At 34.3% G+C, this 16,637-nt stretch overlaps 3 protein-coding genes and 1 long non-coding RNA gene across 5 annotated transcripts; 2 read left to right on the forward strand and 2 right to left on the reverse strand.

Moving 5' to 3' along the window:
- Nucleotides 1-499: 499 nt before the first annotated feature.
- LOC123545415 (uncharacterized) lies at nt 500-3,184 on the forward strand. Of its 2 annotated transcripts, none has more exons than XR_008372796.1 (3): nt 500-803; nt 1,175-1,242; nt 2,800-3,184. It is a non-coding gene; the product is annotated as an uncharacterized LOC123545415 (long non-coding RNA). The 2 variants fall into 2 exon arrangements; XR_008372797.1 differs by having other exon boundaries at nt 500-791.
- Nucleotides 3,185-3,447: 263 nt separating this feature from the next.
- On the forward strand, nt 3,448-6,185 carry LOC128559942 (P2X purinoceptor 7-like). Its single transcript, XM_053553125.1, has 3 exons — nt 3,448-3,683; nt 4,441-4,656; nt 5,736-6,185. The coding sequence occupies exons 1-3, from the start codon at nt 3,505-3,507 to the stop codon at nt 5,893-5,895; spliced, it is 555 nt and encodes a 184-aa protein (XP_053409100.1). The 5' UTR covers nt 3,448-3,504; the 3' UTR covers nt 5,896-6,185.
- A 2,531-nt stretch (nt 6,186-8,716) lies between these two features.
- Nucleotides 8,717-11,242, reverse strand: LOC128559941 (uncharacterized). The gene is made up of 4 exons (XM_053553117.1): nt 10,981-11,242; nt 10,145-10,331; nt 9,488-9,727; nt 8,717-8,888 (listed from the first exon to the last, which is right to left on the reverse strand). Exons 1-4 carry the CDS (start codon nt 11,206-11,208, stop codon nt 8,797-8,799), a joined length of 747 nt encoding a protein of 248 aa, XP_053409092.1. The 5' UTR covers nt 11,209-11,242; the 3' UTR covers nt 8,717-8,796.
- An 86-nt stretch (nt 11,243-11,328) lies between these two features.
- On the reverse strand, nt 11,329-16,504 carry LOC128548067 (uncharacterized). Its single transcript, XM_053522441.1, has 4 exons — nt 16,423-16,504; nt 15,790-15,815; nt 12,203-12,498; nt 11,329-11,521 (listed from the first exon to the last, which is right to left on the reverse strand). The coding sequence occupies exons 1-4, from the start codon at nt 16,502-16,504 to the stop codon at nt 11,329-11,331; spliced, it is 597 nt and encodes a 198-aa protein (XP_053378416.1).
- Nucleotides 16,505-16,637: the final 133 nt, after the last annotated feature.

Raw genomic sequence — 16,637 nt, forward strand, 5'->3', positions numbered from 1 at the left:
GTCGAGAGTCCTCTAGGGGTTTTGTATCTGGCTTGAAATCTTGATTTGACATATTTGTGATATTACATATCGAGGGCTTGGCGCAAAACTATTGTATCTTGTTCTTTATTTATATACACTTACAATAGTTTTGCACCAAGCCCTCGATATGTCATGCAATGTAAGTTACAGATGAAACATTCTTATCACACAAGCTTGGTATCACAGTTTGTTATAATGTCTTTAAAACTATTTATGTTGCAGAATGCCGGAAAAAATTACAGACAACAATACTGCTCAGTGCATTAACCAGACCTGAAAAAAAACACTGCTCAAGGCAAACTTTTGGGATAGAGTGCTGCATACATGGGCTTATGCACAAACTGAGATTTTGCAAGTCAACTGTCAAAGTCAAAAAGAGAGGTAATAAAAGGAATGGAATCCATAATACCTTTTAAAACTGTTAAGCAGATATTTAAACCTATGACAAATATATGAGTTATTATTGAGATAACAATTATAAAAAATAGGAAATAGCAAGAAATTAATATTTTTTATGTTCATGATAAAAAAAATTGGCTGCCAAATTATAACCAAAGTCATTATAACCCTTCAAAGGTAGTTTGTCGCATTAAACCAGCTCTTTCTGTTTTCTTAATATTGTATTATAAATAAAGTTCTAAACAGTGACATTTTTTTGTAACAGATATTGGACAATGTTGAACAGAGTTGAAGTCCTGGAATCTCGGTCAACTGCAGATAGCAGCATGGCGTAAGGCAGACGTCTTGTTTCCCAGTCCAGTTTTAGTCAGGTATTCTTGGTGGTATGTGATAAAAAGGCCATTGAGTTTTTTTTCTTCCTCTTGAATTCATACAGTCATATAGAACCATGAAAATGTCATTTAAGTTTATAAAATGTTCAAAATGAACTAATTATAAAATTCCTTCATTCTAAAGATATAATTACGTCTTTGTCTGAATTATAGTAGCAAATATATATATTCCTTCTTATCTTAGAGTGATAGTAATACATGTATTGCACATTATAAATAATTTAATAATTCTTCATATTAAAGCAGATTTTATTGTTTGTTTCTGAAAAAACAGTTTACAGACTATATTACTAATATTACATTTTGTCATAACTAGCTTTAATAAAACAGGATAAGTTTGAACATTAGCTTTACTTTTTCAGGTATGAAACTGCAGTCAACACAGGTTTTTAGAGGTCTGCAAGTACAGAGTTTTAAATTGTGAAACAAAGTAAGTTATTTTTGTCTTTTCTAAGACCTGTAGATATTTAAGACTTATACATGCTATACATATTCACTTTTACTTCTTCATCATATAATATGTCATACCAGATAGCACACAGTACTGTTTGTCCATATAGAGTACACCTTTTATTTGCTTGAAAATATTTTGACTTTTCACAACTGATGTGGTATCAGTTGCCCTTTGTTGCTGTGCATTTGAAACCCACACTAGGTGTATAGCATTCTTTCATGCAGGAAAGTTATCCAGCTAATTTACATAGTGTTGGTTGTTAAAACAAGTGCCTGCTCTATCTTGCCTGAAATAATACCTGGGGTCTTCTGTCACCATTAAAAGCTTGAAAGTCATACTAAAAATTGTTTTGTCCCTTTTAAGTTCCTTACATTTTGATGTTAACAAGAAAGCAGTAACAATACACACCACAATGAACTGAAAAAATGCGTATATAGCTTGATGAACTGAATTAGATTTTAGCTGGAATTTCTACAATTTAAAAATTAATCAGTCATGTTTAATACTGTGCCAGGAGTTTTACATATCAGCAGGTTTCTCAGTGCTTTCAAAGGTCAGTCACACATGCCTTCTTCATCATTAGTTGATCTCACAGACAGGTCACATAGAGCTCTCTAGCTTTTATTTTGTCAGAATTGTGCCTCTTTTTTAAACTAGAGATTTTGGTAACAGTTTTGCCTGTGTCTCAAAAACTACTAGGCCTTCATAAATTACTTTGCTGTCATCAGATTATTCAGATAACCTCACAGGGCAAGTTGTGTAACTCTAGCTTCAGTCTTGTCGAAATTGTACCTCTTAGAAAATTTTATTAAAGATTAATGCATGTAAGCTGGTTTCTTATAAACAACTTCCCATATGATGATAACATTTTCAGCTTTAGAATAGTTAAATACACATAAAGTTTGTTTAAAACATGGATGTATATGTGACAGCCCTGATTTTAAGGGTTTGGATAGTAATATTTTAAAATCAAGAGTTATCTCCCTTTGTTAGTTTTATTGTGTTTTGTTTCATGTGCATTGACCCTAGGTCAAAATTTTCCCTCTGAAATGCTTTAATTTTATTGGATTAGTCTTTCATAAGATACCTGGTCATTGTCTGTATAGTCATGTAACTGAATACTAGGAATATAAACTAGCTATTTTTATTTAGGGACCCAGACTGTCAAAAAAATGTTTAACATTAGGTATATTGGCATTTTCTCCAAAAATTTAGGGGCCCAGCCTAAAATCTAGGGACCATGGGCTACTGGGCCCCTGCTAATTTATATCCTTGAATACATGATTGTATTGAGCTTTTTATTTTAAAACAGTTGAATTAATATTGGATTGAATACAGTTTTTTATTTCACCCACTACTGTTTGTAATTATCAATTCAATGGTCTCATAAAGTGCTTAGTAATGATTTTATCTTTTATGCTATTGGCTCATTCCACTGTTTAGACAGTTAATATTTTGTTTCATAAATGGCAGTCTTTCTTATATCACTGTCTCATTCTCTATTTGCACTGTAAACCATTTAATCATTTACAGATCTCTAACCAGATCACAGTGTGTGTGTGTGTGTGTTATGCTGTGCTGAGATATTGCTGTGACATATGGTGGATTAAGGTCCACAACCTGGTATGCATAATTTGTATTTGTAACCTTTAATTAATTGCATAGCAATGTACATTTGAGTTTACACACTTCCTGAAGTATATGTATTTTAGCTGTAATATGCCACTACACACACATGTATATGTTTGAGCCTGAGATGTCATTATTTGATTAAGAGATATGCTTAATATGAACTGTACGGTATTTTGTGTAACAACTTTGTGTCTTACATGATTGTAAGTACTTATAGTAAGTATTGTTCATATGTATTTTCAGGATGCGTTATACTAAATACTATGGAGATACTAATATTAAAATAGTAAAACTACAATTGGTAAATTGCTTGTTGACCTTAAAGGTCAGTGGCCACCCTTTTACAACGCATATTTTCATTATTATTTATAAAGAGTGATATGAATTAAATTGATTCTCAACAATACCGTTAGTAAAATATTATGTAGTACTGTGTATAACTCATACAAAAACCAATAAATCACGCCGAAGTACGAGTTAACTCCTTTTCATTGTGATTGACCTCTGAACCGGAAGTGACGTACATTTATCCCCAGCTGATTTATTTACTTCCTTATCAACGTAGAATATAGGCCAATATCACTTTATTTATCAAATTATCTGACAATGGACGAAGATTCGCATGAATTTGGGTTGGAAGATGTTTTCGGTGTACATCCGTATATGTACGAACCAGAACCTGCTACTGAGAACGATGAAATCGTTTCAAGCGAGGAAGATTCTGAGCCTGAGGAAGATTTCGACCTCGAAGCCGGGGAAAACGAACGACTGGAAAATCTCGATTGGTAATAACCTGAATACGGAACAGAACAGAGAGTAGATAATCTATGTTTCAGTTTCAGTTACATTTAAAAAATATTCAGCTTGTTAAGCGGCAGGTGTCACACACCAATTGTATGCTATTCTACAAGACATGTCTATGGACCCTATATTTCGGGCTGGACACCAAAATTTGTTTGAGAAAATGCCCATATACCTATTGTTAAACATTTGTTTGTGACAGTCTTTGTCACTAAATAAAAACAGCTAGTTTACATTACTGGAGTTGATAGTCTGTTGATAGTACAATATGCAAGCATTTGTCAAACTGGACTCTGCAGTCAGCCACACAAATCTGAGATCAGGAACGCTGATCAAGCCACATGGCTAGAAATGGATTACACAGATATCTCAAACAATCAAGGTCTCTTTCATCTGTGTATTGTGTTTCAGTTGAATCAGGGTAGTCCAGAAAAATAAAACCGCAATTATTCTCGTCAGCTGTGTGTACCCAAATGTTACTCTATACTGACCGTGTGTTATATAAATAATAGACCGTGTGTTATATAAATAATAAAGATCTTCAAGTGGTTTATCTTATCGTCTAATTTACCATGGTTCAGAATTCATATGCTTGCATAAAATAGAACTACTAGGGTTTTAGCCTGATTGAGTGGTTAAATACTGCAGCATTTCATGAATGATGAACCGTGGTAAATTAGATGATAAAGCACTCCGACGTCTTTATTCTTTTCATTCTGACATGTTCATTTGAATTTTCAGGTGTGAATGTAGAAACTGCAGTGCAATGCAGACTGGTATAGAGTGTAAATGTTGCCACGAGTTTCCAGACCTAGCCGAGAAACTCGATGGTTTCACATGTATAACCCAACACCCTGGTTTTGTTGGAAACTGCTTGAACAGAGATGTTGTGGAAGTGTCCTTCTTTGAATTTCTACAACGGAATGGGCCTATTGGAGATGAGGAACCTGTTCATGAGTAAGTTTTTCTCCTAAAGTGAGACCATTAAATACACCAAAGAAGTATAAAATATTATTTTTATAGCTCTTTGAATAAACTAAGAAGAGTCATATAAAATAAAGGTAGTGCAATGTATGTTGTCTTGAACAGTATGGTTTATACAATGTAACTGGAAGTACTGCAGTCATTTTACTCCAATTACTACTGCATGGAAGTTCTTGCTTTTGGAATGTTGAATGGTCATTTGGATTGACATAACAGGTTACATACAAGAACTATTTTCTAGAATAGTATTACTTGATATGATCTTGATAAACATGTATTTTAACCCGCATCATGCTGGACACAATTGAAGCTGTGCAGTCTGATCATGATCTGCACTGATTGTTATCTAGTCAGTATCAGTTTTGTATGCATCGCTTTTAATAGTTCTGGTACTGTCCAAATTGAAAGATGGACATGTAAATACCTAGGTTTATAAATATAAATAAGTAAACAAGATCAATCATGAATGAAAATAATATATTTACCATATAAATCACAGTGTGGCAACAACTTATTAACATTACAGTTTAGCAACAATTTATTTACATAACAACAGTTTGGCAACAATTCATTTACATAACAACAATTTATTTACATAAAAACAGTTTGGCAACAATGTATTTACATAACAGTTTGGCAACTATGTTTTTACATAACAACAATTTTTTTACATAACAACAGTTTGGCAAAAATGTATTTACTAACATTTAAAACAATTTGTTATTACATGACAGGTCTGCAGTCATCCATTAATGTAACTTCTTGCAACATTTTTTAACAACAGGAAAGTACAAAAAAAAGTCAAATCAAGTTTAATGTTACAAGTACATTTCATGTAAAAACCAAACCGAAAAAAAAGTTCCTCCCTTGTGGTAGAAAAAGCAGATACGTGAAATCTGAATGCTTCTCGAGGGCACCAGACTATTACTGAAAGAAAACATTATTCTATATATTTAGTAAAACAAACCTTGAAATAAAAGAAAAAACATCTGTCTCATTGAAAGTTACCAGTAACATTTGAAAATGTCTAATCATTTTTCTGTTCATTTCAGAACATACAGATATGTGGCCTATCGCAGACTGGCACGTTGGATTTGGCATCGTCTCACAAAACATTACAGACGTGTGTTACCTTCCTGTGCAGTTACTGCTATCAGAGCTAACTTCCCTTCTGAGGAATACACTGGGTACAGATATGCTCGGAACTTATAATTATTTCATTGTCCTGAAAATCTGGACCTGTGAGCGAGAATCGCATCTGACTTCAAAACATGGCTTGCTCCTGACGAAAGTGGTGGTGGTGAGATATACAGTTTATGAGCAGCATCCTGTGCTTTCCTGTGAGAGTTGTACGTCTTGCGCAGTCGAATGAGCTCTGTATTCAGATCATCAATATAGTCTGAAATAACCACAAAAATAGACTTTTCAATGTTACATATAAGAAAATGTTTTTGTTTTGAAGTGTTTAATATGTGAACATGAAATTAAATGTAATACAGTTATTATTCGCTTTTCAGTTTAATTATTTAATAAATCAAGTAAAAAATGTCCTCTTAAATAAACAATTACATTATTTCGTCTCTAAATATCAAATTGTTAGAAACATATCCCTTTCATTGCATCCATTCCACACAAAACTTTGTGATCTATAATTGTCAAATAACTTATAATATAAATTGCTGGGCCATGAATGTGTATTATAACTGGTCTTGCATCGTTTGAACAGCACTACATGTACTTTTAACACTGTGCACAAACTGTTATATACTGAACAGCAAAAGAAACTATCTAGTTTTATATTAAGGTATTATTATTAAAACTAGAAATGTGTCCATGGGACACAGATGCCCCCACTACATGACAGTAGTCAGGGGCCAGAACTCCTACAATACTGAATGAATCAGGATGCGAAACCCCAGGTGCACAACTACACATGCTGACCAACATTCCTGTAAACTTTGGTGATTCTAGGTCAAATACTTTTGGGACTATGCGCGACACAACATTAAAATGACCAATTTTTTACTAAGTCAGGGGCCATAACTCCTACATGACTGGTTGAATCCGGACGCGAAACCCCGGGTGCACAACTACACATGCTGACCAACATGCCTGTAAAGTTTTGTGACTCTAGGTCATATACTTTTGGAGCTAGACACGACACAACATTAAAATGACCAATTTTTACAAAGTCAGGGGCCATAACTTCTACACGACTGATCGAATCCGGACGCGAAACCCCAGGTGCACATGCTGACCAACATTCCTGTAAAGTTTTGTGACTCTACGTCAAATACTTTCAGAGCTACGCGCGACACAACATTTTCGGATGGACGGACAACAGCAAATCTATATGCCCCCCCCCACCCCCCAAAGTGGGGGCATAAAAAACTTATAAATCACTTGTGTTTTTCATATCACATTTCACTTGAAGAACTTCCCCTGTAAAATTTTTTAAATTTTAATCAACCGTGACATCAGTAGTCCCACAATAGCCATTTTGCACGAAATTCATGTTCGCCTGTAATTAACAATTTTCTTTGTGAAATTAAAGTGTCATTGGAAATATTGATAACTGACTTAACTTGATAAACAGCAAAAATTGTCAATGGAAATACTGATAACTGACTAACTCGAAAAACAGCATAAAGTTTACAAAATATTGGTTACACCATTAGACTGAATCAAATTTAGCCCGAGTGCCAAACTGGAATGTTATAATGCAACTGACACGCAGAAGATATAGCCTTTCAAGCTGCTATTGTGAGACTACTGACTTAAGGTTGGTTGATAAAAAAAAAAGAATTATCACGTGAAGATCTTCAAGTGTTATTTTGGTATGAAGAAACTATTCAAATATGAAAAATTAGTTTTTATTTCAAAATATACCAGTTATACATCTGTATAGTTTCTTTTTCTGTTCAGTATAGTTGCAGCCATAAAGGGAGGTAATAAAAAACCTAAAATATTCAATAAAAATTCAAGTATTTTCAGCATCCTTTGACAACTGTTGGAAGTAAAAAATATTGACCCTGGGGCAATAGGTCCTTCAGCAACAATTCTGACTATCAAACCTATGGTTTAGACTATTTAACTCCAAAATTATATTACTGCCACTAGTTCTTGGCATTTTCACTTAACAGACAGTCTGAACTGTTAAGTATTAAAAATAAACTGTTAAAAAGTCTGGTAAGTGAGAAAAGTTTAGTTAGCAAAATGAGTCACTCCTTACCATAACTGCATTCCTCCATAACTGGCTTCACAATATGCTTTCCACCTTTGTACTTTGGGTACGACAAGCTGTAACGAAGTTGCCCATCCCTTGTGATGGCCTGTGCACTGCCGGCATTTGAACAGGTGTGCAAGGCTGCTAGATTTGTTCTGAAAGAAGAAATGTTAATATATTCAGGATCCCTAGTAAATGTCTCCCACCACACAGATGTGTCAGTCTGCAACAAGTCAAACATTTCTTATCCACTCTTCATCTAACATGAATAAAATGTGTTTGCAAATAAGTCTTGACCAAGTTCGATAACTATCAAAGTCAGTCGAGGCATTTTAGAATTATGGCAGTTGAAACATTATTTTTATGTTTCAAAAGCATTGTAAGTCTGATGTCATGCTGCATGGTTGACTCATACACTTCTATTCAGAAGACAAGGCAATTGTAGGAGACAGACCCTTTCCTAAAAAGCAGCTCTAGTTGGTTTTACATAAAGGACGTAACACTTGCAATTACGACTGACTCATTCTGGTGTGTTCTATTAGCAGTCATACTCATTGTGAAAAAAATTCCTGCTTTCATCAAGAAAGGTGCCAAAGGTGTGCCGCAAAATGACCAAAACTTAAATCAGAGGCATATGTTTCCACTATCAAAGCCATTAAGTTTCTTCCAAGTCATCTGATTTGATAATAAAACTGGAATACACACTGCACATAATACAAATTAAAACACTATGGTTAAATTTTCTACTTTATTTATGACCAGAAAAGTAACATTGTAACTTTTTTTTATATTGTTCATTCAACTAACCTTTGTTTCATCACTGCATATGAGAAGCTGACAAACTTCGGTGCAAACTGGCATACGATTTTGTGATGAGCTTCTAGGCCTTAGGTTTGGTCTACAGGTGACAACTTTCTGATGTCTGTTACCAACCGCTTGCTTCCAAGTAACAACTGCAATTCCTTGTGAGCTTTGGAACCTGTAACATTTATTTATCATTTCTTAGGCAACAGCCACAACTAGTATTCACATAACACAGAAGACCATGAATATAGCTCAGCAAGAATTCTTGTAAAAAATATACTTCAAAGTTGTAATCATTTTTGCAGGAACATAAAATTATGCACCTTTTAATATAAATGATGTTGTGTATATTTACTGAATAAAAAAAGTATTAACAGTATTACTTTCTTCTTCTTTGAAATACTCATTTAAGCCCAGCAAAATTTGGAGTTGAAAATGGACTGGTGATAGTGCAAGACTATGGACTTGCATGTTTAATAAAGAATTGTATAATACAAAGTCTTAATATTTATTATTTCTTACAGGGACCTGTACTTTTGCTAAGGCAATTGACACTTTCATGTTGCATGGACCTTTTTATTAAACAACTGACACTGAAAGGGCGGGAAATAAAGAGAAAATTCAAAATAGTGTGATATTTTCTTTTACTTCTGTATACTTGAGTACTTGGTTTTTACTTTCACAAAGATTGCATTTGATGTTCCTCTTGCTAAAGACATAGGTCTTAACTAAAGCAAACAAAAAGATATGTACAAATAATTATTTTTAACAAACCTTCTTTAATCCAATCTCTTTCAATTGGCCCGTGGGTACAGCTTGGGTACTTTTCACCATGGCCTTCGTGTTTATTTGTTATGTGGTTCAAAACCGACAACCATTTCTGTTCAACTAGATCTCCATCTCCCTCACTAGTTGCTGCACAGAAGTAGAGATGATTTGAAATGGACTGGGTCCATTTGGCTACCTTTTCACACCCTCTTTTCTTCCACAGAGTAGTAAGTTTAGTCTTCACACCTAAAACAGAAAATTTACAACATGGTTAATAATGAAAGTAGTTCAAGCTAAAATGATCTTTTCAGTACCAGAATGGAATTTCTTTTTGCTGAAATCGGAAGAGTCAGTTTTTTACATAAAAAAATTCTTGTTAAACTCATTCTCTTACCAGACAAATTGTGTAAATAGCCGTTATATTTTCTGAGCTTTTTACTTGCTACAACAGCTTGATAATATTGCTACAATAGTCTGGAAAATTTTAACCTAGCACATGTTTTCAGGAAGGAAGTATTACTTCTGGTCTAACAAACATGCAATTCATACTTCTACTTGGCAGAGGTGGGTTGAAAATAGAATGCCTCCATTTAGTCTGTATATTTATGCAGCTTATATTCAAAAGATATTTGGATTTTTGCTGTAATGAAACAAAAAGCTTACTTTTGGCAACATGCAAGCTGTCAAACCAGTGATTTATATGTCCTTTATTTTCACGGAGATATTTTCGGACCTGTACATGGCGATCTATGGTTATGTCGCTCAGAGTCACACCCATATCTTCCACAACTTTCATGGTTCTCTTCAACCCCTCTAATTCCATAGCATTCGAGTTCTTCACTTCATTGCTCTGAAATTATTTTGAGATCACAATACTATGGAGTAGTATCACAAATATAATCTTTCCTTTTTTAACATGCAGCTGTAAACCAAAAATAACTGGGCAGTACTTTTTAAAAAAAAAAACATTCTGTGAAAAGTATGTTATACAGCATTTAACTTGATAAGTTCAACTGTGGAGGAAAAACAGAAGCTGTTCTCAGCTACTTTATTCCACATAACAAGTACTCAGCTACTGTATTCCACATAACAGAATTGTACAGAGATTGAGGCAAAATTATACTGTAGTTGGGTTCAAATCGAATACCTCTGTGCACATACTATCACTTATACACGGCCTTGTATATATAAGTAAGTACACATGCTTTAATTACATCTGCAATTACTACAGAATGGACACAACTGATTCTGCCTTTGCGACCAGTGTAGATCATCATCAGCATGACATCTATGCAGTCTGGTCAAGATCTTCACTGTTTGCCATATGGTCAGTATCATTTTGGTCAGTACCCCTTTTTACAGTCAAAGGCACTGTCAAAACTGAAATCTGGACAAGTTCATTATAGAAATCTATCAGGGTAAGGGTTGACAGCCTCCATTTGTATCTTTAAACAAGACAAAACTTCCAACAAATGGTATTTTCCTTAACAAAGACTAACTTGTACTAATTCTGTAGCTAACACCATGCCTGTCTCTAAATCCATCAACGTGTAGTTTCCATATTTGGCAGTATGTCCAGGAGAGCAGCACCTAGCATCGCCACCTACACGAACACTTCTCCCTCTACATGCCAGGAGGGTCTTGTTCTGTTTCTGTTGCCATGTATTCGCTATTGCCGGAATAACGAACGATTTCTGGTATCTATTAAATGCCCTTTCCTTGATCATTAAAATGTTTGTAGATTTGAAAAAGTTGAAAAGTTTTGACGGTGATAGTCCTGAAAACACCAAGGCACCTGCTGATAACACGTTCCCAACTGGAGCACCACTAACCACCGGTTGGCTACGCTAGATCCTTGAATGTCCAGTTTCACAAACACTTTCAAAAATTACCATGCTGCCCACCACTTTCTGTTTAATGTTGCTACACACCGCGGAACATATGTGGCACAACCTTAACAGAGACAGAAGACAACTCTGAAAAACAATGAATTTTTCTTCTTTCATTAGGTCTGGTGCATGGTCTTCTATACAGTCGTGCCTGAAAAAATATGAAAAAAATATATTACAAAACTGCTTTATATTAAACTAGACCAGTTTATACAATACTGGTATTATTAAGTTATTTGTATGTTTATGAGCTTGAAACTGGGCAATACATATTCATCAGGTAGCTGATTTTGACTTTCTGCCATATATATATAGTATAGTACAGCTGGTGTCGTATGAATCTCAACTTCAGACAATAAGCTATAAATAAGCTTTGTTCTCAGACTGGCGATAAACTAAACATAATAGACCCTTAATAGCGTACCTCCTTTTGGGTTGTATTCGTTTGCTACCATAGACCTACTTTCACTTATTTCAATTAAACTGTTTTTCAACACTTAGGCCTTAAGAATGTTTTACCAATAGTTTGCCTTCAGAATGCAGTATCAATGTTGCAACCATCATTAAATATAAATCATGGGAAATTTTTATAGGCATAATATCGGTAAATCTGCAATGATTCAAGTGTCCCATAGGTAATGTGATGTCATAAAACGGTGGAAATCTTAACTGCTTGCATTTCTGTTACATATCAATATATCTTACATATACACATATTTACAAATTTACTCAGTTAATTGGAGCAAGACATTTTTATTCAACAATGAAACAAACCCTGTCTCTCATACACTGGCATGTTATTTATGATAATGTTCACAAGCAACAAAATTACCAAACAGTTGCGTTTTCATCATCATCTTTATCCTCGTCTAGATCTGCCAAGTCATCAGCAGATGGCTCCCAGTCTGGGTCTTCTTCCACATTGTCGACATACTCCTCGTCAGACTGTTCAGCTGGGTCATCATAGCAGGCATTTTCTGGGAATTGGAAACTCTTCACAACTGAAGGTGTACACTGGTCTGGGCCACACATCATGTCCTTTGTTTCAGTCACTGCAAGTGTCCCACACTCTCTGACTTTAACCTTTATCTGGAAACCTTTATGTTCCGTATGCCGACTTGCTATCAACTGGAAATGAAAATGATTCCTCTGTTACTGAGCATCACAAACAAAAATTCCTCTTTTATTCTTATTAATAATTTAATTATTAATTAGAAATGGCCCCTCTTCCTCGATCATTTTGGTCAGACACATAGACGGACACACAAACAAGACCAAACCATAACTATAGCCCCCACCACTCGTGGGGTGGGGGGAGGGGTGCACAATAAAATTCTGTTGAACTCAATACAGACTACAGCTACGAACAGGAACGTTGCAAACTAATAGCTTGTAATCTTTTTTCGTCTATTACCGGTTTCATTTTTTATTATGAACACTAGTGCAAATATAGAAATATTGACTAAATTAAGCTGATGTGACATGATCACTTCATCAACACACTGAAAATATATAGAAATCAAGAATTAAGTAATTAAAGCTATTATTGCTGTCCGGTTAGGGTCCATGCTATTCGCTAACAATTTGTCTAATTGCAATAGGCTTTGAAATCGAATGGCATGGATCCTGACCAGACTGCACGAATGTGCAAGCCGGTCTGTATCTATGCTGGTCGCAAAGCAACTATGTTGGTTTTCTCATGGCGCTGCATAATTATTGACATTGTTGCGGCAGTCCAAGTTCGATTCCCGATACAGTCATCTTTTTCTCTTGATTTTGCATTTTTTTAGAAGTAGTTTAGAAACAAAAACTTTTTGTAACATTCATTATATGACCAAACTTCATAATTTTTTGTCCGGCCAACACCTTGGCACAAAGCTGCGAGTTAGCTTGATGACAAATTTCTAGCTCTGCATGACTAATATACAGATGAACGCCGGAATAAACTTTTAATCAGACAATATCATAATGTCTCTTCGTGCTCAAACGATTTGTGGACTGACAATTTTAGGATCAAAGAACAAGAACCACAAGCTCACAAGTTGTCACTATATACATGAGCAAATAAAATAGGGTAAATATAACAGTAGCTTGATCTGGGACGCAGTATTCGGCTCAAGTGGATTTTGCTAGATCGGATCTCACAAGGCACGCCGCGAATACAAAGTCCCAAATCTATTTACTGTTATAATGACCCTTTTATTATATACCTTTACCATTTTGATTCTTGTTTTGTTCTTTAAACAAAATTGTCAATGTTTATATAAAATATATATGGAACATAGTGAATTGTTTATGTGCGCTATTTATAGAAATGTGCCGGCTCATGCACATTAATGAAAACAGTCCGGCATCATACAATACGGAAAGTACAATACAGAATTTTTGTCTGTTCATATATAAATTGTGAAATACAAGCCGATTTTTATTTTTACAGATGTAACATAAATATCGTACCACAGGAAAGAAGTCTTGATGTTTCTATACAGCCAGTAATAAACAAAGGTGCCTCATTGTGTGAACATTTGTGCTATTTACATAGTTACAACAAAATCCTATTATGATCATCCATATTTTCAAAAACAAAGGTTGCAAGAAACAGTTTTACAAGCCTATAAATTTTGGTCAAAATTCAGTGTCGCCAGTCTGAGTTTGTTTTTAAAATTAAAGGTTGTCACCGTACAGCTAAGATATTTATAACAGCAATTTTTAAATTATTATTATTATTTTTTTGATTATCTATAATAATAGTACTATTTCCATTTATTATTTGTAATTATGCAGAAAAGATTGTTCTTAGGTTTTCAACTTTGGTAATTTAAAACTGTAGTTAATAATTGTTTCTGTTCAGCTTTAGTAATTGCTGTAACATGCAAATTTTAGAGTACATGCCTTACTTACAATCATTACAATCAGTCTGTATATATAAGATACTTATTAGTTTGCAAAAAACTCCAGCTGACCCTTGTTTCAGGGTTTTATGGCACCTTGTGTATATTATGCCATATTGATCACTAAGATAAAGTTCATGCCCTGCAGGCACTATGTACACATCTGTGGTGGTTTATGACAAGCTTAGAGGACAGGTATGCCACCAATTAAGTTTCAGGAGCTGACATCAGAGCAACCTCTTGATTGGCATAAAAATACCAAAATTATAGTACATGATCAGCAAATTTGAAATGTTAATTATCATTTCTGTAATATGCATCACCTACAAGAAACAGACACATGATTATAAATGTTTTGTAACATTTTCAACATGCTATCAGTAAATAAATGTCTTTGTAACTCCCCCGTACCCGCAAAACTGAAAACATCCGCTTCCTAATTATATCTAGTAAAACAACGTTGCAATTATTCTGCTAGATCTAATTGTTGGTTTATTTATCCGCCACAGTCTAGTAAGGTAAATGAAAATCATCTTTTCCTCTATTTCTTTTTTAAAGTACATCCCTGAGCTTCAGATTTCTGATCACGCTGAAATGTAAACCTTCATACCGGTAATTCTATTCTACAAATTAATTATCTTTTTGCATTTGTCAAACCGAGATGGGGTAATTATATCCGAGACAGATTTAGGTCTAAACTCATTCATTTGAACCCCCATTATAATCAAAATATTACCTTATTTCATTTAAAAATTGATAATGATTATCTTAAAAATTGTAGATTTATATTTTTTTCAAGTTTTTTTTCTTCAACAAAATCAAAGGACAGATTTATATTCTGCCTTTCTCAAACTAACCAGATGACGGATGTATTTTGTCCTTTTTATTCATTGATGGTACCTTATTTCAACTTATTCCTAAAGCCCTTTCTTTTTTTCTACAAGGAATGAGAAGAACACAATTAGTTTTTACAGCCAATCATTATGGCATCCTATAGAAACTAACAGAGTGGCATATACATATTCTATATTACTGTAGGTTGAAATTATTGTTTTGCCTATACCAAAGTTTTAGATATGAGTAGATCATCAGTTTTTTTTCTTCATATTTTTTTCACAAAACAGTGTTTAAACTAGAATTGCAGACAGAGCAAATTGTAAACAATTCTTACATTCAACTAAACTTCTTTCAGAAAATTGCACTAAAGTAACACAGTGATTATGACTGAAAGAAGATAATAGGATATTTGTTTTCATCTAGAGAAATTAAAATGAGTGTTGGAACAATCATTGGTCAGTCAGTTGAAGTAGTTGAGGGTGGTTCTTTACATTATTTGATGGAAAAACATGTATATATGGTCCTATTGAAGACAGTTCTGAGTGAGCAACAGCCCAAGACACCTTGTTAATGCTGCCCCGTTATCTACTGAGTTTCTACATACAAGTCAAGTAAGTACTTGCTAAACTGAATTCATTTGAAGCTTTTTTAGCTTGACTGTATAAAGTATATGGAGAGCTGTCCTACTTGCCCCGGCATCAGCATCCATGTCTACACCTGTTAGTACAAGGTGGATTTTCTTCAAACTTAAAACCACATCATATGACACAAGGGACAAAACTCTGGCACCAGTATTCCATGAATTATTCCCCTTTTGTACTAAAAATTTCAGGTTAAATTTTCAGTGCACTTTTCATTCTATTAATTATTAATTGATTAAAACTTGAAATACATTGCAGTTGTTCCACGTCATCTCCCACATCATAATGACACAAGGTCCCAAAAAAATACACAAATTTTTAATGAATTATGCCAAATTGTACTTACTTAAAGAATGAATCTGGGTCATGTTGAGTCAAAAACAAGGTCACTCGGTCGAATCAAAGGAAAGCTTGTAAACACTAGAGGTCACAGTTGTGACTCAATCTTTATGAATTTTGGTCAGAATGTTTATCTTGAACAACCTTAGGCCATCTTGGCCATCTTGTTACTTAAATGTTAGGTAAAAGTTTTATTTTGATGAACATTCACTCTACCTCTGTTATTATTACATGGTTTTAATTCAAACTTAAAATAGTTGTTTGGCATAATCACCCAAATCACATGACACAAGGTCCACAACTGGCACCAGTATTTTATGAATGGGGCCACCATTTTAGCTCACCTGAACTTTGTTCAGGTTGAGCTGTTCGTGTAGGTGGATGGTTTGTTGTACATCGCCCGGCTTCCTGTGTTAGTAATTTCATTTAAACATCTTCTTCGCTGAAACTACCAGTCAGAATTACACAAATCTTGGTCAGTAACATCCTGTCATGGACTTTTAATTAAATAGATTTCTAAGATTCTTCCTAATTTTTAGTGGCCATCAAAAGCTAAAGG

Source organism: Mercenaria mercenaria, chromosome 1 (genome assembly GCF_021730395.1).
Source record: "Mercenaria mercenaria strain notata chromosome 1, MADL_Memer_1, whole genome shotgun sequence".
In the NCBI taxonomy this organism is placed as follows: domain Eukaryota; kingdom Metazoa; phylum Mollusca; class Bivalvia; order Venerida; family Veneridae; genus Mercenaria; species Mercenaria mercenaria.

Bases quoted from the DNA above. Each gene is read 5' to 3' on its own strand.
- LOC128559942 (XM_053553125.1), top strand. From the start codon at position 3,505: ATGGACGAAGATTCGCATGAATTTGGGTTGGAAGATGTTTTCGGTGTA. The intron at 3,684-4,440 runs GTAATAACCTGA...TTGAATTTTCAG, and splicing joins CGACTGGAAAATCTCGATTG to GTGTGAATGTAGAAACTGCA. The intron at 4,657-5,735 runs GTAAGTTTTTCT...TGTTCATTTCAG, and splicing joins GATGAGGAACCTGTTCATGA to AACATACAGATATGTGGCCT.
- LOC128559941 (XM_053553117.1), bottom strand. From the start codon at position 11,208: ATGATCAAGGAAAGGGCATTTAATAGATACCAGAAATCGTTCGTTATT. The intron at 10,332-10,980 runs GTTAGTCTTTGT...AAATAATTTCAG, and splicing joins TAGCTACAGAATTAGTACAA to AGCAATGAAGTGAAGAACTC. The intron at 9,728-10,144 runs GTAAGCTTTTTG...TTTCTGTTTTAG, and splicing joins CAGCTTGCATGTTGCCAAAA to GTGTGAAGACTAAACTTACT.
- LOC128548067 (XM_053522441.1), bottom strand. From the start codon at position 16,504: ATGAAATTACTAACACAGGAAGCCGGGCGATGTACAACAAACCATCCA. The intron at 15,816-16,422 runs GTGAGCTAAAAT...TTGTACTAACAG, and splicing joins TCAACCTGAACAAAGTTCAG to GTGTAGACATGGATGCTGAT. The intron at 12,499-15,789 runs GCAAGTAGGACA...TTTCATTTCCAG, and splicing joins ACATGGATGCTGATGCCGGG to TTGATAGCAAGTCGGCATAC.